This window comes from Pipra filicauda, unplaced genomic scaffold (assembly GCF_003945595.2).
Source record: "Pipra filicauda isolate LSUMZ 115617 unplaced genomic scaffold, ASM394559v2 scaffold463_size517996_pilon, whole genome shotgun sequence".
NCBI classification, from domain to species: Eukaryota; Metazoa; Chordata; class Aves; order Passeriformes; family Pipridae; genus Pipra; species Pipra filicauda.
Genome location: NW_024104602.1, coordinates 79,646 through 104,865, shown reverse-complemented (window position 1 = coordinate 104,865; position 25,220 = coordinate 79,646). Strand labels below are relative to the sequence as shown.

At 49.1% G+C, this 25,220-nt stretch overlaps 1 protein-coding gene and 1 long non-coding RNA gene across 3 annotated transcripts in view; one reads left to right on the top strand and one right to left on the bottom strand.

Moving 5' to 3' along the window:
* Window positions 1-23,483, top strand: part of EPS8L2 (EPS8 like 2) — a 47,536-nt gene extending 24,053 nt beyond the window's left edge. The window contains exons 4-21 of the mRNA XM_027749337.2: window positions 5,464-5,528; window positions 8,173-8,334; window positions 8,602-8,751; window positions 8,861-8,940; window positions 9,071-9,210; window positions 11,041-11,120; window positions 11,580-11,706; window positions 12,032-12,120; window positions 13,595-13,669; window positions 14,129-14,277; window positions 14,433-14,559; window positions 14,910-15,025; window positions 17,747-17,858; window positions 18,619-18,726; window positions 19,798-19,939; window positions 21,861-22,044; window positions 22,429-22,561; window positions 22,894-23,483. Coding sequence (XP_027605138.1) covers window positions 5,464-5,528; window positions 8,173-8,334; window positions 8,602-8,751; window positions 8,861-8,940; window positions 9,071-9,210; window positions 11,041-11,120; window positions 11,580-11,706; window positions 12,032-12,120; window positions 13,595-13,669; window positions 14,129-14,277; window positions 14,433-14,559; window positions 14,910-15,025; window positions 17,747-17,858; window positions 18,619-18,726; window positions 19,798-19,939; window positions 21,861-22,044; window positions 22,429-22,561; window positions 22,894-22,965 — 2,111 coding nt within the window. The 3' untranslated portion in view covers window positions 22,966-23,483. The remainder of the gene's footprint in view (window positions 1-5,463; window positions 5,529-8,172; window positions 8,335-8,601; window positions 8,752-8,860; window positions 8,941-9,070; window positions 9,211-11,040; window positions 11,121-11,579; window positions 11,707-12,031; window positions 12,121-13,594; window positions 13,670-14,128; window positions 14,278-14,432; window positions 14,560-14,909; window positions 15,026-17,746; window positions 17,859-18,618; window positions 18,727-19,797; window positions 19,940-21,860; window positions 22,045-22,428; window positions 22,562-22,893) is intronic.
* LOC114002926 overlaps window positions 1-24,888 on the bottom strand; it is a 56,755-nt gene extending 31,867 nt beyond the window's left edge. For both annotated transcript variants that reach the window (XR_005565356.1, XR_003546052.2), the window contains exon 1: window positions 24,775-24,888. This is a non-coding gene — a long non-coding RNA (uncharacterized LOC114002926). The remainder of the gene's footprint in view (window positions 1-24,774) is intronic.
* Between the last annotated feature and the right edge of the window lie 332 nt (window positions 24,889-25,220).

The window sequence follows — 25,220 nt, the reverse complement described above, 5'->3', positions numbered from 1 at the left end:
ACCCCGGCCCTGCACAGGGGAGTTTTTGTTTAGAGCAGTTCAGGATGGAAAGGGATGGAAGGAGATGCAACGTTGCACTGAGCTTCGGCATCCTGCCTGTAGCAGCCTGTAACCCCCAGCAGGTCAGTGCAGCCCCAGGACACTCCCTGGGTAAGCTGAGTCCCAGAGGAGCCTGTTTCCCTCCACCCCAGGCAGATGTTCCCCGCTGTGGATATTCCAGCTATACCACTGGGTGTCCGACTCCTACAACCTCCCTTTCTCCCACCCCTGGTCCCACTGGCACATTGTACTGGGGACACTGTGCCCTCTGGTTTGGAGAGAGACCAGCCTGCTCCTGCCCTCCTTGGCACTGCTCAGCATGCTCAGAGACCTCAACCAATTATCCCAGCTCCAAGCTGGTCCCGTGGGCAGTTTATCCCACTAGTTGATCTCTTGTGCTCACTTGAAGGGAGTGTTCACAGCCACAGTCCCTGCAAAAAAGGTGTTGCACAGAAATGGGGAGGGACCTTGGCTCTAAAGACGTGGTTTGGCTTCCTGGACCAAGCCGATAACCCCGTGTGCACTTGCATCGATCCTGCTTCTTTTCCTTACTTATTCCTCTCTTTCATCCCTCCCGCTCCTTAACACAAAGCCAAACAGGGCACTCTCCTTTCCAGACAAGATTTTAGCCTCAGCATCGGGATTTCAGCCCAGCACTGTCTTGAGCCCTCGGGTAAAATCCACCCTGTACCCCTGCAGTGGTCTGAGCTTTTCCCGTTCCCTCACCAGTGCCAGTGGGAAACACCATTCCCACAGCCCTGTTTATCTGTAGGGTACTGGTGATAGATAACATTCTTTGCCCTTTTCCCCACACCTCTGGGTGTGAGGCAAGAGTAAAACCACCTGGTTAGGAGAGGACTGAAGTGAATTCCATTAAAGAACCATTTATAGGAATTTTTCCTCCTCAAAGGACTGTCTTAGGGATCACTGGGCCAGATCCTGAGAGGCAAGAGATGAGACAATGAGGGTGCACATGTCCAGTGTGTTATCCATGCTCAAAGCATTCAGAACTTTCTGGATCACCCATGCCATTTGTACAGTAAATGTCTGGGATCAGCACAACTGCTCCTCAGGCCACAGTAGATCACAGCACCTTCCAGGATCCCCATGCAAGACACCAGAAGGACAGGACAAAGCCGTATTGTTTTCCCATCTCTTTGGCTCTCTTGGCAGACAGAAGGAAAAAGGCCAGTGGTGGTCGCTGTGGGCCAGCTCTATCACCTTGGGATGTTTGCTGGACTGGTGCCACAGCCCTGGAGCTCTCCTTGCCCTTTGCCTGTGTCCTACCCACAGTCCTGCACTGCCGCAGCCTCTGAAGGTCACACAGGACATACACAGAGCTGCAGGTTGGGGCTGAGCTAATCTGGGGGAAGTGTTCCCTGTATTCCTGCAATGCTCATTTATCACATGGGGATTATGGAATTCTCTGCCTCCTGGGGCAGGTGGAGGGTGGGATAACACCTGAGGTGCCCATTGCAGGAGCTGTAGAAATGCCAAGTGTCCCGGGTGAGGTGTTGGATGAACCAGGAGGAAATTGGTTCCCGCTGCTGAGCCAGAGTCCCTCCATCCAACATCCAGTAGATGAGGACAGGGCTGTGCAGAAAGGGCAGCGGGGAAGCACATGGGAAAGGTGACCCTCCTCCTGAAGCCTTTCTGGCTGGGGGAATTCCCCTGTGCAAGGCAAAGGATCCCCCTTGATCCAAGAGTCAGTCACAGATCTCCCTGCAGGCATCACTCACAGGATCCCAGACTGGTTTGGGTTGGAAGGGACCTTCAAGCCCATCCAGTCCCACCCCCACCATGGGCAGGAACACCTTCCACTAGCTTGGGTTGCTCCAAGCCCCGTCCAACCTGGCCTTGGACACTTCCAGGGATGGGGCAGCCACAGCTTCCCTGGGCAACCTGTGCCAGGGCCTCACCCCTCTCACAGGGAAGAATTCCTTCCTAAAGTGTATCAGTATTAGCCCAGCCCAACCAGAGCCAGATTTAAGCAAAGACTAATAAAGATGCATCATGGAAAGCTCTGCAGCTTTGAGTAAATAAACCCAAACCCCCTCTTTTCCTTTAAAGCACCCACACTCCCCAGATAGCTGTGGCCCAAGACTGACTCTGTTGTGATCTGCAGCCTGGATCTTTAATTCTTCCTGTGTTTCAATCAAAACTATGCACTAGGAAAGGAGATTTCAGTGTTTTGGCACCCTGCTGTCCCCGGAAAGCCAGGCTGGTTCCAGACCTCGTGGTTTCATTTGCCAGGAGGAAACACAAAAATAAAAGTTTCCATGGGTGTGGGGGCCAGGTAGAAGCCAAGGAGACAGAAGGGATTTCAGGAGAAGGAACAAGCAGACTTCTTAAGGAAAGGGACAGGAAAGAGAATATGCAGTAACACCCCATTTCTTGCCCTGGGCAGATTCTGGGACGTCACTTGAATGACATGATGAGACAAAATAGAGGCACTTTGTTCTAGTTCTGCGACTCTCGGAGGTAATGCAGAAATTCCTCCCGGGAAAATCAACAGAGGGAGGGGAAACATCTGCATTTCTCCCTGTCCCTGGGCTTGCTACTGTCTGAAAAAGGCTGCAAAGGGCTAAAGGGGCCTTTGCTCTCTGCAGTCACCAAGGGCAGGTGATGGAAAGTTGGGCTATGCAGAGTTTTGAGGTTTTGGCCAGTCCCCAAAATTTCCAAGGGCTTCTCCAAATATTTTCTCAGGGATTCATGCTGAGATCTCCCTTGACCGGGACATGTGCAGCTTCTTTGAGCTTGGAGGAAGGGCCAAAGGCATTGGAGGGGATCCCAGACAGTCCAAGGGCAACAAGCTGCAGCCCTGACCACTGCTGCAGCTCCAGGGGCTGTTTTCTTACCTGGAACACAGATCTGCACTAGCCTCCCTCTGGAAACCTCATCCCCCTGGTATTCCTTCCCTTCCTCACGGACTAGCAGCTCCCAGTGCAGCTCCAACCCTTCCTCTCAGGGCTGGAGACATTTGCCTGCCCTAATATAAACCCCCTTTGTTTCCAGACCACCCACTTCAGCCTTTTCCACTCCCTTTAAAAAAGGGATGCCTTTTAAGGGATGCCTTAAACTCCAGATCTGCCTCCATCCCACACGGGTGCAGTGCTCTCATTTCCATCAGTGTCATCTATTTACACGAGAAATGCCTGGGCAGGAAATTGAGGTTACTGAGAGAAGAAAAGTGCCTCACATCAGCCCCGAATCCCTGCGGGATGCGCTGCCTGTGCCCTACCCCAGACCTTGCCCCACATTCCAAGTAGGACAGACTGCAATTAAAGCCCCCAGCAAACAGAAAATGCCACTGAGCCTTCCCTGCGAGCCCGAGGTGGGAAGTGGCTGTGCTGCAATGTTAATTCTTTTATTCAAGGTCACTCTGGAATGGCTGAGCAGGGAGCTGGGCTGGGTGTCCGAGGCCTTTCCCCCTGACTATCCTCACTCCACCTCTGAGTCGGTGCTGGTGGTGTAGGAGACCCTGGCTCAGAGACCTGCAGTCTCCAGTATGCCTCTGTCAGCTTTCCCACCAATGAAGCAGCGTTCCCACCAACAAACCACTTCTACTCTGGAACAGCCACCACTCCAGGGCTATCAGGAATCAGCCACAGAGGCAAAACACTGTTGTGTTTTCAGCCACAGAGACACCAGGTGTGAAGTACTCACATGTCCTGCCAAGCTCGTGGCACACACCAGCCTTAAAGTGTTAGAGAAGTGCTAAAAAGCTTTAGCAATCAGCTTGAATCCAGTGTCTGTCCACCCTGGCCAGAGCAGGCATCTCTTTCCAGCATGTCTGGGGTGTCTGTGGGTGCTCAGCACACTCCTGCAGCCATGGGCAGGATTGCCACCACTGCTCAGCCCTGTGGCTTCGGAAGAGGGCCAAGAGGGGCTCCGTGTAAAAGCTCTTTTCAGCCAGCCAAGGAGAGAGGGGAAATCCCCCAGGCAGATCCCATGGAAAGGCAGCGCCTGTTCCGGAGAGACACCTGCTGGCAATGCCTGTGGAGCTGGAGCTGATCCTTGCTCATTTCCCATGGAAGGCAAGGAGAAATGAAAGTGTAACAGAGATACAGGGGGAATGTGGAGGAAAGGCTCACAGTGCCAAGGTGGGACCCAAAGGGAAAACACGCTGCCCCTGCATGTGTCCCAGGCCCTGATCCCAACTCCGATTTTAGGACAGCCAAAGAAACGCCAAATTCCCACCAGATGTGAGCTAAATCAAAGAAAGCTGGAATGGGAGCATTCCAGGGGCTAGATGGGCTGGCTGGAAATCCCAGCCTGTTCTAGGCAGGACAAATCCAGGCACGAAGCTGTACGTCAAACACAGGGGCATTTGCAGGAATCCTGGCAGGCAGCGCCTGGAATACATGTTGACTCCTGTCAACTCACCTCTTCACCAAAAGCTCCTGGTTTTAATACATTTGGAAAGTATGAGTTCCTATCAGGACAGACATTTTCTAGGAACCAGCCTCTTTAATGTGAAATTTGTTAAATGAGGCCACGTGTTCTGTGCTCGGAGAAAAGGGGAGAACAAGAGAGAAGCCAAATCCCTGAGAAGGTATTAAGGAGAGCTTTGAGTGAACCACAAAGAAATTCAGATGAACATATACTTCTTTAAAACCCAAGGATGTCCTCTGCTGGCCAGGAGGATGTTTCCAGTTTGGATGCTCCCAGATCACTCTGGGCCTGGATAGTTCCTCCTCTACCATTCAAGCAATTTAAAGGAATCCCTGGCCAAGGGCCAATTAAACAGCGAGTAAGAGCCGGCAGGGTCAGTTCCAGGAGGATTATGTTCAATAGCCTCACGGAATACTAAGCAATTTTTTCCCTAATTGCTCTTTACTGCTGCTTTCCAGTAAGAAATGCAGGAAGTAATGAGGATTTGTTGCCTCATAAAAATACTTTACAAGAAACTGGGGTTCCTGGCTGATCCCAACTGCCTTTCCTACCTGTAGCAACAGCCCTTTACTGTGGCAGGAAAAATGAGAAAGGAAACTGAAAGCATCCCAGAGCACAGAGGGTTCTTCTGGAGGACGAGTCAGAGGGCTGTCACGTCCAAACTGGTGGGTTGTGGTTGGATTTTTCCTTCTGGCCTTCTGCCAGTCTTCTCAAAACACTCCTCACCTCTCCAGCCCTCTTCCAAAAGCTTTCCTAATCATTCCTTTTCCAGGGATTTCCTTTACACAAGGTTTAATTTGCTCCACAAATGGTGCTGAATCAAAAGATGAGCAGCACGAAGGAATACAGCTTGAACATACACTTTACACACTCAATTTTCCAATCCTTCTAACAAAAGCTAATGTCTTATTATTCCCAATATTCCAACTGAAGCTGGAATCTCAGAAATTACAGAGCTGTAATTCTCAGATCCTGATTCAGAGATAAACAATGATAAACTTGTTTTTTTCTTTTTTTTTTTTTTTACAGAACAAAGGAAAAAATACTCCAATTCCAACATCATTATGCACGAGACTTCCCAGTACCACGTCCAGGTGAGCACACAATGGAGCACTGAGGGGCTGGGAGGCCAAGGTCAGTGATAGGTCCTGGTCATGCAGTGTGTTCCCTGTGTCCTGGACCTTCACGGGGCCAGAGAGCAGTTGGGACTCTCCTTACAATTCAAGTCCTGAGTAACTGGGTAGAGGAGGATGGCAGGGGGGAATACTGTTAAAAAAGGCAAGGGGAATTGTGTACAAGGAAAGAGGAAATGGAGAAGCTGCTGTCCTCTCCCTCCTCTGTGTCCATCCCTCCCATCACCCTGTGCTTCCAACCCTCCGGATCAGCACAGAGAGGTTAAAAGCAGAGTTCCCATGGTGGTTACAGGAACTCAACTTCCCAAACAACAGAGACCACATGGACTATCAGCTTTCATCTCTCCCCAGCTCCTTGTCCTCTCAAGTAACTCAAAGCCCTCCACACACTCAGGCAATAAGCCAAACCCATCTCCCAGTGTCAGGCACCCTGTGCATGGAGAGGAGCCAGCCTGGCCACCCTGGGCTCGGCCATTCCTGAGCACAGCACGCTGGTACAGGCCAGGACACCGCGGGGACAGAGGTGGCCGCTCACCACTGACTGGGCAAGGCCAGGAGGGAAGACACTTCATGAGGTTCATATTTAATACATGGGACCCTTTAAAACGCTGAATTTAAACTTTTGAAATGCCTGTTTGGAAGGAGGTCCTGGTTTGCACCGGAGAAACCAACTCGATGGCCCAGCAGTCGCTCACGGAGGCAGAGACAGGACTTTACACAGTGCAGGAATTCCTCATTAATTAGGCCACATGCCACCCATTCACCAGTCTCTCCCCTGAACTTTGACCAAGGCCAACAGGATTCCAGTGGCAGGCACTGACACAGAATGAGGTTTCCTCACAGGAGGCATTTTACACCCTTTGAAATAATCTGATCGAAGTTTAATGGTGGATGGACTCACTGCCCATTCTTACAAAAGCTGCTGTATTTGAATATCAAGGTTTTAATGAGATAAAGCAAAGACAGCAGGAAATTTCTGCCCCTCAATCCACCCATATCTACAGAAAATGGAAAATGAAAACGAAAAATATTCTAGTGAGTGAGTCTGACAAGTAGTTTCCCCTCCATGAAAATTAACGTAACAGTAAACAGGAAAGGAATTTATGAAGCTCGTAAAGCTGGTGGATAAAATAATAGAAGAGATAAGAACGCCCGTCATCCCATGTAAACCATTCTCCTCACTGCTCCGAAAGAGAGGCCTGTCACCTCTGCACAGATAAGACTGACTTGGCAAATAACCTTTCTGTGCACTGTTTTACAGTTCCAGTAAGACAGCCCGGTGTGTTTTCATACGTGACTGCACTGCTAATCTCAGCTCAGGCAGTTCTATTTAGTCAGTGCCTCACCCCACACCTGTGCTTAGGGAACACGCAACGGGTCTGCGCCCTGCAGAGCTTGCCCTCTTCTCTGCCCCTTCCTCCAGGATTTGGGGATCATCCAACAGCAAATGGGGCACCGCAAACCCTATCCACCCCTAATTCCCACCAGCATCAGCACCAGAAAGAACCTGCTTGACCCCTGAAAAGCTTATGTCTGATCACTGGGAGAAGGGAGGAAGATATGGGATCAGAGGGAGAAAAGCCAGGCAAAACTCATCTCTCTACTCCAAATTTCAGATCAATTTAGGACTTGCTGTACAACACACCCCATTTTTCTGGCTCTTGCTTTGAAACCAGGCTGCAGGGCTTGTGCTTCAGAGAGAAGCAGGAGTTCACATTGCTCCCAGCTGGGCAGTGAAGGAACAAGGTGAAACAGGACCAGTTCCTTTTCCTTCCTGATTTTTTCCCCTTCCCTGTTGTCATCTGGACACGTGGCCTGGCTGTGCTGTCACGGCACAAGGACAACAGCTCGGCAAACAGCCAGGCTGCTCGGAGTCCCAGCTTTTCCTGCCTCACAGTCCCCTCTGCTGGCAGACTCCGGTCCTCGGGGAGCAGCGCTTGCTCCCGCCTGCTGCTGAGCAGTTACCTGGATTTTTGGAGTGGCCTCCACGCACTACTGGGAGGCACTGGCACCAGTTGGATGTGACACATCTCTCCTTTCCACAGCTGCCTCGATACCCTTCCCTGCCCAGCATGGAAGCTCTCCAGAGGGGCTGTTCCCAGAGCAGGGGACCCCACACAGCACACTTGGCACAGAGGACTGACACTCGCCCATGGCTTGTGTGAGCTCTTTGTCTGGCACAAATCCCACACAGGCAGATCTGCTACGCCAGACAAGCAAATTCCAAGTGCTTTTAGCTTGGCAAGTGAAGCTTAACTACTATATTTAAACTTCCAAGCCAGTTTCAGAAAGGCCAGGGCAGTAACTTGTGTGTAGGAAGCATTTGCCCCGCTGGATGGGGGCCAGAGCTGCTGGAATTGAGGAGATTAATATGCAAGTGGTGAAACTGGTTATGCAAACCCATTACAAAACCCAGTCTTTCACTGCCATGGCCAGGCTGCTACCACCAACCAGAACTGCTTTGTGCAACAAAACTCCTTCACGCCTGAGCTCTGAAGAACTACAAACAGTAGCTGAAGCCTTTAGAGATGCTTTCACCACTGATCTACACACACTAACAAATGTTTTCTACCTGTTTTTTCCTCCTTTCCCTCCCCATCTTCAGCACTTGGCCACCTTCATCATGGACAAGAGCGAGTCCATCATGACGGTGGACGATGCCATCCGGAAGCTCATCCTGCTCAACTCCAAAGAGAAAATCTGGACACAGGAAATGCTGCTGCAAGTGAACGACAAGTCCATCCGGCTGCTGGACTGCGAGACAAAGGTACCTGGGGCTCTGGGGGAGCTGTGGGGTGCAGTGGTGCCCTTGCTGTTCTACCTGGAGAAGGCAAGTTCTAAGGAACCCAAACAAGGGTGAGTCACTACCAAAATCCACTCCTGGATTAGAGCCAGCCCTGCAGCATGGGAGAGGGATGGTTTTAGCAATGGCAAACTAAAGATCAGGACAGGGATCCCAGGAGTTCCTGCACAGGACCATTCCCCCTCAGTTCAATAGCTCCCATTGCCTGACACCTTCCTCCTCCTCTTCCAGGAGGAGCTGGAGGACTTCCCTCTGCCGACAGTGCAGCACTGCCAGACGGTGCTCAACCAGATGCGCTATTCCTCCATCCTGCTCCTGGTGTGCCAGGATTCAGAGCAGCACAAACCTGACATCCACTTCTTCAACTGTGATGAGGTGGAGGTGAGCAGAGCGCTCCTCGTTTGTCTCGCTGCCTGCCAGCCCCTTCCTGCTTTGCCCTCAATCCTCCCCAGAGACAAGCCCCTAAAAACATCCCTGTTTTCTCTTTGAGGCGGAGCTGGTTCATGAGGACATAGAAAGTGCCCTGTCAGACCACAAGCATGGGAAGAAGATACGGCCACAGACACTCAAGTAAGTGCTGCAGGATACAGCTGGGAGTAACAAACCCAAAGCTGTTTCCAGTGGTGTATTCACACCCCAGTCTCTTGGAAGCAGGATCAGCAGCCACTGACAGGGTTGCTCTGTGACCTTTTCCTTGCAGGGCAAACCAAGAAAAGATCAAGCAGAGACAATCCATCCTCCCCCCGCCGCAAGGGCCGGCTCCCATCCCAATCCAGCACGACATGCGAGGCTCAGGGATGAACAGGAACAGGGTGGCACCTCCTTCCCAGCATGATCCAGGTACTGGGAGCACTCAGGAAGTCTGTCCTGGGGATGGGAAACTCATGAACCCAGACAGCCAACCCTCTTGAAGTGGTCTGTGGTATAAACAAGTGTTGCACCCACTGGGCATCTTCTGCTCAACAAATCAAAACTCCTAGAAAGTCCTTGTAAAAACACCTATATTTGGGGGATTCTGAAATTCCCAAAATAAGCAAAGACCCCCCCCATAAAACTGAGCTACCACATGAAGTTTGAAGCAAGCATTAGTGATCTTAAAATGTACAGACAAGACAGGGCTGGTCAGAAAGACAAGTTCCTGGCTCTGCTGACTTCACAGGAGCCTAGATTTCACACTCAAAAATCAAGGGGTTTCCATGAACTCCTGTAAAGTCGAGTGTGGAAATGCAGCTCTGAACTCTCCCCTCATGTGTGAATCCAAAGACCGATTCCAAAAGCATCCTGACTTCAGCCCCTTTGGGCTGGCTTGAAAACAGAACAGATATAAGCTCTTTCTCTGACAAAAGCTCAAACTGATGAGCAAACTGCAAGCACTTCTCATCCCTGCCTACCATACCACCTTCTCTTAGGATTCATTTCTAGTTTCAAGGAAAACACATAATAGTATACTATAAGAAACTCCAAACCACTCCTTTCCTGGGACAGAAGCTCTGGCTCCTGAATGGAGAGCTTATTTCAGGCCCAGTTCTGCATCATAAAAGGAATATCTGTGTTTCTGAGCTGGACCATGAATAAACACCTATATTCTGATGCAGAGCAGCCACCCTTATCTCTGCCCTTCCGAGGGAGCTCAGCACAGAGCTGAGCTTACACTGCTCCCATCAGCTGAGCTGGGAATTCACCCAGGCAGGATTTCTGGCTCTGAGAGCACAGAGCCTGGCACGAAAGCAGATGACAGGAGAAAGCTTCGAGTGATGCCTGTTTGCTGAGATCACTTCTCAAAACACGCCCTACTGCTTTTTCTACAAAACCTGTCAGAACTAATCACTTCAGCCCCACACTTACAGATGACGTGGGTTTTTCACGGTCCTTTGCCAAAGCTGCCTCCCAAGTTCTCCCACTCGGTGTATCCTGCTGTGCTGGCCCTTTCAAACCACATTTCACTGAGCTGACAGAGTTTTCTTTTCACAGGGGGCCACCCCAGCAATTGTACATGCTGAAATATCCCCCCTCACTGAGTGGCTGTCTCCTGGAAGCCGGGAGGTGCCTGCGGGTTGGGTTTTTTGCAGGATGATTGGTATTTTTAACACCCATTAAAAACACTTGAGAGACTGCACACAAGTTTGTACAAAAATGCTGATTTGTGCACGGGCCTGCCTAAACATCCATCATGCAGAATTCCTGGCATGCTGCTTTACAGCAGTTGTGTTCACTTCCAGGGCTTTTCCCTTCTTTCTTAACTACTGTTCAGTTAAACTGGAACCTCTAGGAGAATGAAGGCTCCTGTGGAGATTAGAAGAGAGAGTAAAGTTAATCTAATCACACTTGACATCTTGTTCTTCAGTTCCTCAGCATAGATCCAGCAAAGGTACAGGAGTTGCTGACTCAGGGGCTGGCAGGTCTCTGCTGGTTGCTCCTCCTGATTAATTCCCTGTCCATACCTGAGAACAGGCAGAGTGTTGACACAGGGGTTGGCAGGCAAGTGCTGTGACCTTGGAAGATTTAATCAGCAACTTTGATCACCTCCTGCTCCCTATGGTCTCCTGAGGTGCCCTCATAACCCAGAGTAAACACCCGAGTTGGGAGTTACCATCCCATGGATCCCTGCCTTTAATGGAGCCTATTTTTAACCTCTGATAGGAAGTATCTTTTTCTCTCCCTCGTTTGCAGACTATGATCGACGAAGCTCCGGCTCTCATGACCACGAAGAGTCCCGGGCCATGTTAGCACAGAAGATTGAAAAGGAAACGGTGGGTAACCAGGACAGTGCACAGCCCACAGGCAGGAGGAGAGGGAGACCAGGGAGCAGACATTTAATGCATAATCTGGTCATTTTTCAAACTGATATCTGCTGTGCATAAAGATAAGGTGGCCAAAAGCAAAGCTCCATCACTGGGTTAGTTATAACATCCTCTGACCTGAGGCAGCTCTGCTGATTCCAGGTCTGCTCCTCCCCATCCCACAGCCCGGTCTTGGGTTATTTTCCAGCCGTCCATTAGCAGGGGTCACTTGTCACATTGATAAGTACAGCACCCAGCCTGGCCCAGCTTTGTGTTTGGAAAGTGATGAATTCAGCTTCATTTCATGCCTGGATTGTTGATTCCTGTGCATTCTTCCAGGAAATGTGGCAGGCTCTGGGATTCGGACTCCCAGCTGGGTGCAGCCCAGGCTCACTTTCACCTTGGTCTCTTGGGTTTCTGTCCCCACAGCAAATCCTGAACTGCACTCTGGATGACATCGAAGTGTTCGTCGCCCAGCTGCAGAAGGCAGCAGAGGCATTCCGACAGCTCAACCAGAGGAAGAAAGGGAAGAAGAACAAGAAGAAAGGGCCGGCAGGTACAGTGCAGCAGCTGGAACAAACGGGGAATACAGGGGCACAGGTGAAGGTGGGGGGACACCTCAGCTCATGCCCCAGCAAGGGCAGGTCGATGCAGCAGCACCATTACGGATCCAGCCATTTCAGAAGGTGCCACTGGTCCGTGGGGGCCTCCTGGAGAGCACAGGGAGCCTGGTGAGGCCTCCAACACACAGAAAGGCATTTGGCTTTCCCTGACCCCTGGATTTTTAGTAGTTTCAGCACCCGTTTTTGATGTGTTTTCTGCCCATTCCCAAACAGGGATTCTGTAATTAACACGTCCTTCTGTGCCCCTTCTCCTGGCAGAGGGAATGCTGACTCTCCGAGCAAGACCCCCGAGTGAGGCCGAGTTCATCGACTGCTTCCAGAAAACCAAACTGGCTTTTAACCTCTTGGTAAGGCACGGAGGGAGCTCCCACCCCACACAGTGACAGGGCTTTTCCTTGTGCATCCCAGTAGCAAGAGTTCGGAGTGAAATTTGAATGGAAAACACCACCAAGGGACGAAGGTGTAAATTCCAGGATCTTCAGAACCCAGGACAAACATTGTGTCAGGCTGGTGCAGGTCTTTTGGAACAAACTGTTAAACCAAACTAGAAGCATGAAGTCCAGGATGGGACTGAGCAGCCAGAGGCTTGCAACACTTTCATCTTTTCAGATTCAGGCCTGAGAAGTCTCTGCTTGACATTAACTGATGCCCCCCATTGCCCCCATATTCCTGGCTCCTTTCTTTCTCCTCTGGAAGACCCTCTGCACTAAGAAGGGAATGAAAAGCAGGAGCATAAAGATGTTCCCAGTGCTACCAGCTCTGCTTAGCGAAATGTGTGAGACCCGGAGGGTCACAAGCCACAAGAAATTCTGTCAGTTCTGACCAAACCTGCCCAGCAAACACATCCTACAAGGTCCTTCAGGGAGCTTATTAGTAAGGAAACCACAGAGATTGTAAACAACCTCAGTGCAGGACACCAAGCTCCAGCCTTCTCTTTTAGAGGCAAATATGAATAATTTGTGCCTGCTCAGGGCCAGAAAGAGCAGCATATCTTCTGGGAAGAGCCCAGGTCTGAGCATGGAGGAGAACTGGGAGTCCGTGCTGGAACACTGCCACATTCCACACCACAGGGCTGGGAAGTCCTTGAGAAGGGCCATTTCATTGAGTCCCCTTGTTGCCATCAGTTGTTTCACACTTTCCACTCCACATTAATGTTTAACCACCAGCATTTAAAATACTCTGAATTTCAGGAGGAGCAGGGAGAGCCTGTTTTCCATGGCAGCAATGCCAGGAGCCCAGGACAGGAGAAAGAGCTGAATGGAAGCACAAAGTGAAGAGGTTTCAGCTCAGCTGATCACTGCTAATAAAACCCCATTCTTACAGTAAACTCACCCTAAGTGTTTGCTCCTCCATTCCAGCCCAACTCACTCCAATAAATACCATTGGATTTGGAGCAGTTCAGTGGCCAGGGCAGCTGTAGGTGCCACAGGCAAGACCGTGGTGGAGATTTTTCTTCTTCAGCAATTTGGCAAAGGACCTACAAAACACTTGTCCTATTGTTTTCATTCATGGAACTAGCAGGGTTTTCAACCCTGCAAGAGGCAGAAGCCATAATCCTGGCCTTTCCTCACTAGGACTTTCATAATAAGCTGAGGTTTTCTGTGTTGCTCCAATTAGCTTCAGAGAGACTGATTTAGCAGAGCAGGTATTCCAGCCCTCCTGAATTCACCAGGAACTAGAAATGGGCACAAAAGAAAAATGAACGATTCCTACTCCCCAGTCACTTACTCTTCTTATCAGTCAGCAGCAATCCCTCCATGTGACAGAAAAGAGAGGGCACACTCAGGTTAGGGTTAAACCGGGTTTCCTTTCTCTTTCCAGGCCAAACTAAGGAAGCATATCCAGAACCCCAGCGCTTCGGAGTTGGTACATTTCCTGTTTGGACCGCTGGAACTGGTAAATCCTATCTCCACCCCATTAATAAAGCCTGACTGTGAACAAAAGTGCCAGCCAGCTGTGGTTCCCATTGGGAATCTGCCTGCTCTCACCTTCAGGCAAACATGGCTCAGTATTTGCACTGAAAATAGGAAGCAGAAATCCTGACATGGAAAAGGACAAGAGAGGACACAGAAATAGCAAGATATTTGTCAGTTTTTGAAGTGCCAGCTTGTGATGCCTCTACCAACAGCTCATTTTTAGATCAGATCACGCTTTGACTCCAATATAAAAAATTCTCACATTCCTCTGAACTGTCCAGTCTTCTTCAAAGATTTAGGCTGATGTTTCTTGAGGCGACTGAGCTGATCTCAGGATCAGCTTTGTCTTTGATTGCTGCTCCTTTGAGTGTCTCTGCTTTGATATTTTGACCGTTTCCTGCAAATTCTCTCCTGTTTGTGTGGTTTGTGTGTAACCCAGATCATCAACAGCTGTGGTGGCCCCGAGCTTGCCCGCTCTGTCGTCAGCCCACTTCTTTCTAAAGACGCCACAGATTTCCTCAGAGGACACCTGACACCCAAAGAGATCAACCTCTGGGATTCCCTGGGGGAGACGTGGACCAGATCCAGGTGAGGACAGAGCTGCCATCTCACCAGGTTCCCAGTGAAAGGATGATTGATTCTATCAGAAGGTCAAGGATGCCCTGATGCTTCTGCTTCTCCCTCACATGCCTTCAGACACATTCCTTGTGAATCTCACCTCATATTCCCACTTCATGTCCTAGAGCCGAGTGGCCCCGAGACGCAAACATCCCCACCTACATCCCCAAATTCCGCAACGGCTGGGAACCACCCACAGAAATCTTCCGTGGAGCTCCCTGGGAAATAGACATCGGACACCTGCAGGAGGAGGTTAGTCCTGTGTCCCTGGGGACCCTCTCTTCTCCTGCCCCCTTTTCCAGAGATGGATCTGTGGGGGGCGTGGTGGTGTCTAATAAGTAGACAACTCAAAACTCAGTTGGTTCTGGTCACTCCAGTTAAATACAGAAAGAAAATAAGGCTGGAAAGGGGCAGCAATAACCAGCCCCTCCTGATCAAAGGCCACTATCATGTAACTGAGCTCCAGGGATACAGGTTTGCCTGAAGAACGTTTTGGTGTGCACCTCGTGGTGACCAAAAGCTTCCAGGCCACGACTCATCTACCACTGTCCCTCTCCTCTCCCCCTTCCCTGGTAACGCTGACTCCACATCTGCCTTCCCAGCTCTCCTCAGCCAACGGATATCCCTACCGGAACTCCTCGCTCAAGCGTGGCCAGGCGGCCGACCAGACACAAGCCGTGGATGCCTTCAAGCAGAACGTCACCCAGCACGTGAACAGGTCAGGGATCCTCACATCCCAGCTCCCCCCCGGGAACCTCACACACACACACGGACAGGTACCACAACACCGGGATGTTTGGGCATCCTGGAGGTCACTCTCTGCCACTGCTCACAACCCCCAAGAGAAGGTACAGGTCAGACAAGGAATCATTCACCTAAGCACTGTCTGCTGTTTAATCACCAGCAGCTCCGCAAGGAAAACACTTCCAGGTGTTTTCCACCACAAGAGGCAAAAATATTGCCTGACCTCATTAGTCCATCCACAGGTCTTGTTCCCTGCCCCCAGCCCACCAAACTGACCCTGTGGATGAGGGGCCACAGGTGCTGCACTGTGCTTCTGCTCTCCGTATGTTTAGAGACACTAGAATCATGGAACCACAGAATGGATTGGGTGGGAAGGGACCTTAAAGCTTGTCCAGTTCCAACTCCCAACCTTCCAATAGACCAGGTTGCTCCAGAGCTTACAGTTCAAAATCACAGCAAAATACCTTAAATCCAATTATATCAGCAAATAACTTATTTCTGTTGTTCACCACATCACAGCTCTTGGTGGGACCATAAAATGGTACAGATGCAGGAAAAGAGCGTGTAAAGCAGGGAAGGAATTAGGATATTTCCCTTCTCCAATTCCAGTTTTCTCACGCTGGGAAAAACACAGAGAATTTTGTTTACGTGAGAAGATTTAAATCTGGTTTTAGTGACTATTTGACAACACACACAGGCAAACCCTTCCACATCCATCAGCACAGGCAAACTAAAAATAGCAGTATGGAATCTTGGGATAGAAATTATCAGGGTGCCTTTCACCAAGGCCACCTCTCCCCGGGACACCCCTCAGCCCCAGCACAGCGTGGGCTCACGGAGAGGAGCTGAGGATCTCAGGTGTTGGACCTGTTTACCTGCCTTTCAGAATGTCAGTGGCAAGTTTTCCTCACAGGTAACAGTCAAGAAAAAAAAATAAATTCAAGTTCATTGCACTGGAGTTGAGTCTGCCCAGGGTTAGCCACAATGACAGTCCTGGCACAGACATTTTTCCTGCTGTGCTCATGCTTTTTTCAGAAGAGTTCTGAACTAGTTTTCTAACCAAGAGACCCCATATTAGCAAAAACACCCAACACATCAGTACTACAGTTATTTACAGGGCTTTTGGCTGCAGAGAAGTGTCCTGAAAGTCCCAGGCAGTACCACAACCATCAGCACGGGTCCCTTGGGCACAGTCCAGGTGCACACAGAGTACACACCACCTCCAACTCCTCCCTCATGACTCAATTACCTTCTGGAATGCCATAGAAGAAGTAATTCCGACCTAACTCGGGCCTTCCTCCCCCTCCCTGCCTTCAGGGCACTGCTGGGCAAGGCCATTGCTCCCTTTCTGGCCAGGTGGATTCAATTTGACTGCTCCAAGCTCTTCCCCACGGTGGAATTACAACTTAAATACTACACATGGGTGTAACTAGACCAAGAGCTGTCCCAGAGCATGGAACTAAACACAACACTACAACCACTGGTGTGCATCAAACACTAAACCAGCGATTTCAACATTTTTCAGACCACCAACAACATATAACAAAGGCAGGAAAATCAATTTAAACTTAGCATAATGGGGTCATTTTTCAAAGCCAGGTTTTACAGGTTCAGAAGAGCTGAGCTTCCACAGTACATGGATTTGAAATCACTGACCAAACCCAGTAAGTCAGAAATGGAAAAATATAGTTGCTGGCAATGCTGGAAGCACCGGTTTCATCAGCTTACAGAACCTGACCTAAAGTGGAGGAGAACCTGAGCCCCTGCTCCAAACCCACTGGGAATATGGCATCTGGTATCTGTGCAGGCTACACATCACAAACAAAAAGATCCAAGTGCACTAAAATAGTTCCTGATATCCTTCCACAAGGCAAGACAGTTTTCCATACAGCAAACATTTTTTGAATTAAAAAAATAACACTACACTCAACTGGAGAAGAAAGTGAGACCTGCAAAATTTTCCCAAGTCAGGCAGAAAAAAAAAAAGAAAAAAAAAATCATTTCAGTTTGGGTCAAAGAGAATCTTTCATTCTATTTTTTCACCATTTTCAATAATCTACCATATTTATTTTGTCTCTCTTCAAACAAAAAGCTAATTCAACATTGAAAAGTGTTACGTTCTAGTGTCAGAAATTTCCAAGCAGACACATGAATGCATTTGTCTTCCCTCTCTCCAAATGCATCTTAGAACAGAAACATTCGAATGCACTGTTCCTGGAAAACTGCAGAATTCTGTGTCAGCAGCTCAGTGTTGCCTGATGAAAACCCCACAGATTTCCAGTCAGTTCTGCCTACTCTCCTTTTCAGTTCCCTTTCCCCCAGCTTCTCCCTGTTCTGGCATCTGGGGCTGTTGTTTCCACTGATCAGGACAGGAGGGTTTCACACCTAATTTTTCCCAGGTACAGTCAGAGCGTTTGGTTTGTGCCTTGTCAGCCCCTCCAGGCTCTAAAAATCAGTATTTTCTTCAAAGCTCCCTCAAAAAGACCATTAACCAAACCCCCTATGGCTTTTTGTTTGCTTGTTTGTCCCCAACACCAGGATCTTTCACTAAAAATAAGGGGTGAAAATCTTCCCCAAAAAGAGGAGCAAAGGCATGCTGCCCCTCCACACACGAACAAACCTGCCATCACCACTCTGTTTTACCAGCGAGCCCACTATCAGCATCCATTAAAACTGGGGTTTTCCTCTGCTGCAGGAACTTTGAGGCCCAGGGAATGGCTCTGCCCAAGAGATATGCCAAAATCCGCTACGACTTCACCGCGCGGAACGCCAACGAGCTCTCCGTGCTGAAGGATGAAATCCTGGAGGTAGGTGAGCACGCTTGGGAAAAGCTGCATCCTCCCCTTCCCAGGGGCAGGAGAGACCTCAGGACACCAGCAAAACACCAACTCAGTTTTCCTCAGTGGTTTCTGAGCAGTTGCACCAAGTTTTGCCCAAGTCTGAAGCCGGAAGAGACTGACTCTGTGTTGGGTCATTTCCTGAGCTGTAACACATCGGCCACCCCTTAATTACAACGAGGAGGGAGGAAAACAACTCACTGCAGTGCCCTGCTCACCTCCTTCCTGGGTCTGTGCTAGTTATTACCACTTCCCCCTCCCCAGGGAATTATTTTCTCTGAACACATCCTTTTTCATAACCCTTCTCTTACTGCAACGCTGTTGGCAGCTGGAGAGCGTAGGACACAGCTTGGGCCAACACTCAGCTGTGACCTGAGGAAAAGGTTTCTGTGCAAAATACAGCTATTGTTACTTATTTAACGCAAAAAAGACAACAGTAACTCAGTCACTGGAAAAAAAAAATATGGAGAAACAGGGAAATTTGACCTATGGAACTATGAGTTCTTCAGAGGTGCTCTCCTGCTCATCCATCCTTAGGACAAGATGCTTTCCAGGCAAGGTTTCACCCCTGGATTGCACCTGAGAACAACAGATCTACTCTGAGCTCCTGCCCTCAGTGATGTTATTCTGGCAACTTCACCTTCCATGTGGTCCCTCTCCACTATATCCCATTTTTGTGTGCCAGACACCTGTGTTCCCACCAGAAGGTTTATTTTTGTCCCTCTCTCAGGTGCTGGAAGATAACAAGCAGTGGTGGAAGTTGCTCAACCGGAGCGGGCAGGCCGGTTACGTCCCGTATAATATCCTGGATGTGGTGAAGCTGGAAGAGGTGGAACAGGTCTGTAGTCAGGTGGTATCTGACTGGTAGCACCTGCAGGGCACCATCAACCTCTGGAAATAATGCTGTTGTTAGACCCCCCTGCATTTCTTAGGATGCTGTGCCCAGGTCAGGATAAACCCTCACAGACAGACAAACTCAGGAGATCCCCGAATCTCCTACAATAAAACTCTCACATTCTGCCACGCTCACCTTCCCCCTTCCCAAACAAGTGTATCCTTCCCATCCGTGCAGCAGCCCCTTGCTTTCCATAAAAGCAAATTCTTCCAGGAAAGTGCCGAGGTTTTTGCTGGAGGTTAAAGACAGACAGTTCCCTCACTAAGTTCAGTGCAGCAGCAGGAACACATTGCTGGAGTGGAGGCAGATGCACACACCATCTAAGTGAGAATTAAGTGAATATTGCACCTTGCGGTGCAAAAATGTAGAGCTGGAGTGCTCTAAATCCTCTAAGGAAACATGGAATTGCTTCCCCACTTTGGTATTGCAGAGTTTGGGCAAAGCATAAGGTGGCCCAGAAGGTCTCTGGATAAATCCCTGTGAGTTTAACCTAAATGTCAAAAAACTTTCCAGACTGCTCCAGGAGCTTGGCAGTGGTCCTGCTTCACATCCCAGTTACAGAGCAGTGAGGCTTTGCCTTCCAGTGGGATTTCTGTTTATTTTCTCCTCCTGTAAGGATCCTTTTGCTTCCCAAGGAAGCCCTGTGAGCAGTAATTTCTGCATAGCAAGAGGCTAAAGGGCTGAGTCACACATGGGGGAAGTCATCTGCAGCAGCAGCAGCAAGGAAGCACCAACACCACATATGACAGTCATGACACAGGATGTTAATTTTGCAGGGATGTTAATTCCCTCACACAATCCTCACCCTTTGGTTTGGGTTGCTCATTCCCATAAGAACCCAGAAATTACCTTCTTCCATGCAGCTCCACCTGAGGTGCCACCAGCCCCACACCAACACAGGGAGAACAGGGCAGTTTGTCCCTCCGTGAGTGAGAGGCAAAAAGTTTAAGAAAGTGAAAAATGGAAAAAAAAAAAATTCTTACACCTTTTTTTGTTTTTCCCTTTTCTAACCAGTCTAACCAGAGGTACAAAGGAGACCTGAGCCCCAGGGGCTACGGACCATCCAGCCCAACTCACAAGCTGCCTGCGAGCTACGCCGGGGACAAGTGGGGCAGTGAGATGTTATCGCGCAACTCTCCCCAGGACGCCAAAGAACGTACGTGTCCCACATGTCCCACACCAGGCTCCCCTGGCTCTGGTGCTCCGGGCAGGGGACAGACCTGCCCACAGTGTTCCCTCTCAACTGCACCTTTTAGTGATCAGCACTAGACCAGCAGTGGGTTTGGAGGAGATTCCAAGTGGTACAAGAGCCAGGAGAGCAGCCCTGGTGTTCGTGACTCACCTCCCAGGCTCTCAGGGAGCCCGGGACAAGCAGGGCAATAAGTGATTACCATGTCCTTCCTTCCAGCTTGACCTTCCTCCTCCTCTTCCAGGGAGAGAGTTTCTTTTCCCTTCCAAAACACTTAAGTGTGTCTAAGCAACCACATACACTCAAGGTCAATCCCTTTCTCTCGCTGCCTTTGCTGCCACACAGACAGAACCCACCTGGCCTGTTCCTTCCTGTGGTTCCACAGAATTCCCAGATAAACGGGAGAGCCACATCACAATTCCCAGACAAATAGGAAAGCCACTCCCTCACCCTGCACATGCTTTGGGGGAGGGGGGGGTCACAGAGCAGGAGGGAGACCAGGAGCCCTGCTGACCTCACCCTCTTACCCCAGCCTGTTCATCCTCTGTGGACTCCTGGAAGCAGGAGCCCCTTGGGACAGTGGAGAGCCCCATATATGAGCATCACGGACACATGTCTGTTAAGAACACCAAGTTATTCTCCACATCCTTCAGGAGTGTCATGGGAAAAGTGATACTAGGTACTGTGTCACTGGAGTTGTCACAGAATCATAGAATGGCCTGGGTTGGAAAGGACCTTGAAGAGCATCTTGGTTCCAACCCCTGATTTTTATGAGTCTGTTGCTCACTCCCAGTTTGTGCTTCCTGCCACTGCTGTTCAGCTGTGGAGCAAAACCTGGAGCTCTGAGGACCTGAATCAGCAAATTACTTACTAGAAGCAGCAGTCAGGACTGAAAAAGAACCAATCCCAAATCTCTAGTTGCAGATTCTCACAGAACTGTCCTTCCACATCAGGTGACAGCAAAGGGGCGATATGGGAGGAAAATAAATGTCAATGCAGGGGCAGATAAAAATGGGAACCTGGTTCTCAGAAACACCAAATCCATCCCTCCTGACCCCTGCTGCCTCACGTGGGCTGGGCTTCTCCCCTCTTGCTGCTGTGTCTGCAGGGCAGTTCCCTTATTTCAGCAGCCCAAAGGGAACTAAATAACTCAAAAACAGGAAGATGACCAACTGAAGCAAAAAGCCAGCAGCAACACCAGACATCAGGGAAAGGGACCCTGTCCCTTGTCACCACCTGACAGCACTGGTGGGAGCAAAGACACTGCCAGATGAGGTTTACACCCTTGAGCAAACCTCGAGCAGAAGTTCGTGGGGGTTGTGGGGTTTCATGTCCCTTGGCTGAGGTGTGATGGACGGGGAAGTTACAAACGTGAGAAACAAGACGGGTCTCAATGTAAATTTGTATCTAAAACAGGTGAAAATGAGGTTCTCGCCAGTCACGCTGCAAGAAACCCAAACCCAAAGCTTCTTAGAACACTCAGCTGTCATTTTTGTGATCCCTCCTCTCCATCATTCTGTAGAACTGTAGAAATCCCAGTTTCTCCCAAAGAGAAAGCAACGTTTCAAAAGCTGAAGGGAAGAATTGGCTTGGGAAGAAAAGGGAGATCCCCCACTCTGCTCCAGCAGCCTCCAAAACCACCGTGGAACCCTGTCCACATTTGTTCCTGGTGGAATTTGAAGGTCAAAATGTCACTGCTCTAACAAAGCACTTAAGCTTGTTCTTTAGAACTAAAATACAAAAGTAAGCACTTTCCTGGGGTGTATTTACAGAGTTAATGAAAATGCTGAGCCACATTCCAATTTTCCTTACAATTTCCCTGCAAACACATTCGTTTAACAGGATTTCTGACTGAAGACTTGATTTCATTCCCTACTTGTTTCTACAGAACTTATTCACCAAATGGATGAGCTGAATGACGAGCTGCTAAAGAAGATCACAAACAATAAAATTCAGCCTCCCCACAGGAATTTCAAAGTGGAAAAGCCTCAGGAAGTTTTTGTGCCCCTCACCTTCGAATCCAGCACCGAAGAAGTCAAAGCTTGGCTGGAGGCAAAGTCATTCAGCAAAGAGTAAGATTTGCTTTTTTGCCACATGAAATGCTGCTCCTTTATTGGAAAAGGAGCAGAGGAGGCTACTTGCAACATCTCAACCGTGTGACAAGTCACTTGTATTTACTTACAAAGCCTGTGTTGCAAACTGCATTTCAATCCTGGTAAATCCAGGCTCTGTAACCAGGGCATTCAGAGCCCAAACTCACTCTCTTTTCTTTCTTATATGTAGTTTCCTGGGGAAAACTGCATAATAACTAACTAAACCCACGGCCTGAAATGCAACTGGGATTGCAGCTGCCACCTTGGCACAGCTCCAGGGCCTCATGATGCGGCCCTGGTGCAGTGCCCAGCCCTTCCATCTCTGGCACAAAGCCATCATCTCCTCCCTTTGTGTCTTCCCAGGACAGTGGAACACCTTGGCATCCTCACTGGAGCTCAGCTCTTCTCCCTCAACAGAGAGGAGCTGAAGAAGGTGTGTGGCGATGAGGGAAACAGAGTATACAGCAAGATCACAGTGGAGAAAAACCAACTGGAGGTAAGTATTTTTCTGGATAATCCCTACTTTACCAGCAGTGTCAAATATCTCATTAAACAGGCATTTTAAGAAACACAATTGAAAGAAACAAAAAACAATGCAACCAAAACCCACACCACCAATCAAACACATGTAAAAATTCTCAAGGGGCTTTTAAGCAAAAAGGTCCCAAATCCATAAGGCAGATCCCCGTTTCCACTAATTAATCTGCTTTTTGCTAATATAATGTATCTCTTTGAAACTAGCTTGACCCTTACAGCATGAATTAAATGCTGTAATTTGCCTACAGCTCGGAGTTCAAATTCAAACTTCCTGTTTTGTTTCCGTTGCAGAAAAGCAGAGGGGAGTCAGAGCTCCAAGAAATCATGAAGCGCCGCCAGGAGAGGATTGATTCCGCTAATTAAACCCTGTCTGCTTTATTTCAGCTCTTAGTTCTAGTAGTGCAGAGAAAAAGGGAATGAAAGCAATGATCCCCTGGCCAGGCAGGAGACAGCAGTGCTGCACTTTGGGTCTGGCTGCCAGCAGAGTGACAATTCCTCGAACACTGTTGATAAGGGTTGACAATAAGACCATGTCCCTCTGGGAAAGGTGTTTTAATATTGCATGAAGTATTTTTTTTATAACTATGTATTTTATACTGAAATTTTACGTGCATGCGGTCAGAGCGGGACTCACACGGGTCTGGATGAACGACAAGGGCCGGAGTCAAGCAAAAAGAGACCTCACAAAGCTTTTGTCTGAGAGCTGTCCCTGCTCCCACCCCCTCTCCAGCATGGCTCGGGAAGAGCAGGCACGGAACAGCACTGACTGTTTAGAGGCTGGACCATGGGAATAAGGCTCTTCCTAAAATCCTGGAATGGTTTGGGTTGGAAAAGACCTTAAAGCTCATCCTGTTCCAACCCCTGCCATGGGCAGGGACACCTTCCACTAGACCAGGTTGTTCCAAGTCCCATCCGACCTGGCCTTGGACACTTCCAGGGATGGGGAGTCACCACCTCTCCGGGCATCCTAAGGCAACCCCCTCCTCATTCCCTCCTCAGAGCAGATATTCCCCTGCACAGGGCCTGTGACAATTCCCTGCCCTCTTTCTCTCCTTCCCACCACCCTCTTTCCCATGCCCCCTCGTTGGACAAGGCTGGAATGGCAACACACATTCCCAAAGACTGTCTGCTTCCTTAAATCCATAAACCAGTTATTGCTGGCTTTGAACAGTGGAACTGAGATTTCATTGCCTAAAAACAGGAGTGACAAAGGAAGTCATTTAAGTATGGAAATAGGTGAGTTCCCCTCTGCTTAGGCAGAGCCTGGGGCTCAGGGCAGCTGTGCAGCCCTTCCCAGTGACATTGATCCTGATTTGGAATGTTGTGGTGTTGCCAAACCCCACCTCAAACCAGGAGAAGATAAGCCCTGACCATTTGCTCCCAACCCAGTTACACCCACAGCCCTTCCCAGGGTGTCGGTCACCTGTCCCCACCTTCACATTTGCTTTGCAAAGGTTCAGCTGAAATGACTCCTAAATATCTAAAACCCAAAAGCACACTGGGAAAAAGGCTGGTTTAGCACAAAATAAATGGCCACTAAAAGAAAAAAAAAGTAATTTAGCACAGGGTGTTTTTCATCATCATATCATGTGCATATGTATATAACAATCTATAAATAGAGGTGAGGAAAAATCCCTCTCCCTAGAGACAGGATGAAGTGATTATGCATCAAAATTTTACTCAAGGTTTTACAACTCAAGCAAGTGCAGAGTAGTTCCTGTCCACAGTAAGTTTGGCACGTTGTATTTCTGTCTCTATTTAACTTATAGACCTACCTGATGGCAAAGCAGGAAAGCAAACAGCTCCAGAACTGCTCACAGCACAGGGAGAGTTGGGTTTTCTCCTTCACACCCCTCACCTTTGGCTGGATGGGATTCAGGTCCAGGTTCCACACCTGTGCTTGCCTTTACCTGCCAGGAATGGCCCTGCCTCCTTTAAAGTGCTTGTCTTCGAACATTTAGTGGAAAAAGCTTTAAAACAGTGTCTGGGGGACTTGTGTCTAAATCTGAGAGCACCAACACACCTCAGTTTTGGCTTTATTCTTCAATTAACGTCTCTTATGGATGATATATTTTCTTTATTTGAAACAGGAACTGGAGTGCAGGCAGGGAACTTGCAGGGGAGGATCATCTTTTAGCCCCAACCCTGCTGGAATCTGTGAAGGGCACTTACCTTGTCAGGGAGGGATGAAGAGGACAATCCTCCTGAGAAGCCCTGGCTCTGGAGTAGGGTGGAGATGGGAAGCGGGATGGCAAGCACAGGAGAAATCATTCCTAAAATGAAAATAAAACCAAGTGTTGAGCCAGGAAACACACCACCTTCCTTTCTTTGGGTGTAGAAGAAAGCAAGTCCCACAGAATTATAGTTATTAGGGATTATAATGGGACTGTACACGACAGTTCTGTAAAGCTGGGAGCATGGGAGCACTTCCTAAAGTAAATATCTCAGCAGACCTTATTGCAGGAGTCACTTCTATAAATTTTCAAGTGACTGAGCTGTGCATCTGTTCTGCTTGTACTGCCTACAGACAACGCTATAAAGTCCTGTACATTGATGTAACTGAAGGAAGGAGAAAATGATATAACCATGCACTGTATAAGATTTATTAAAATAGTTAA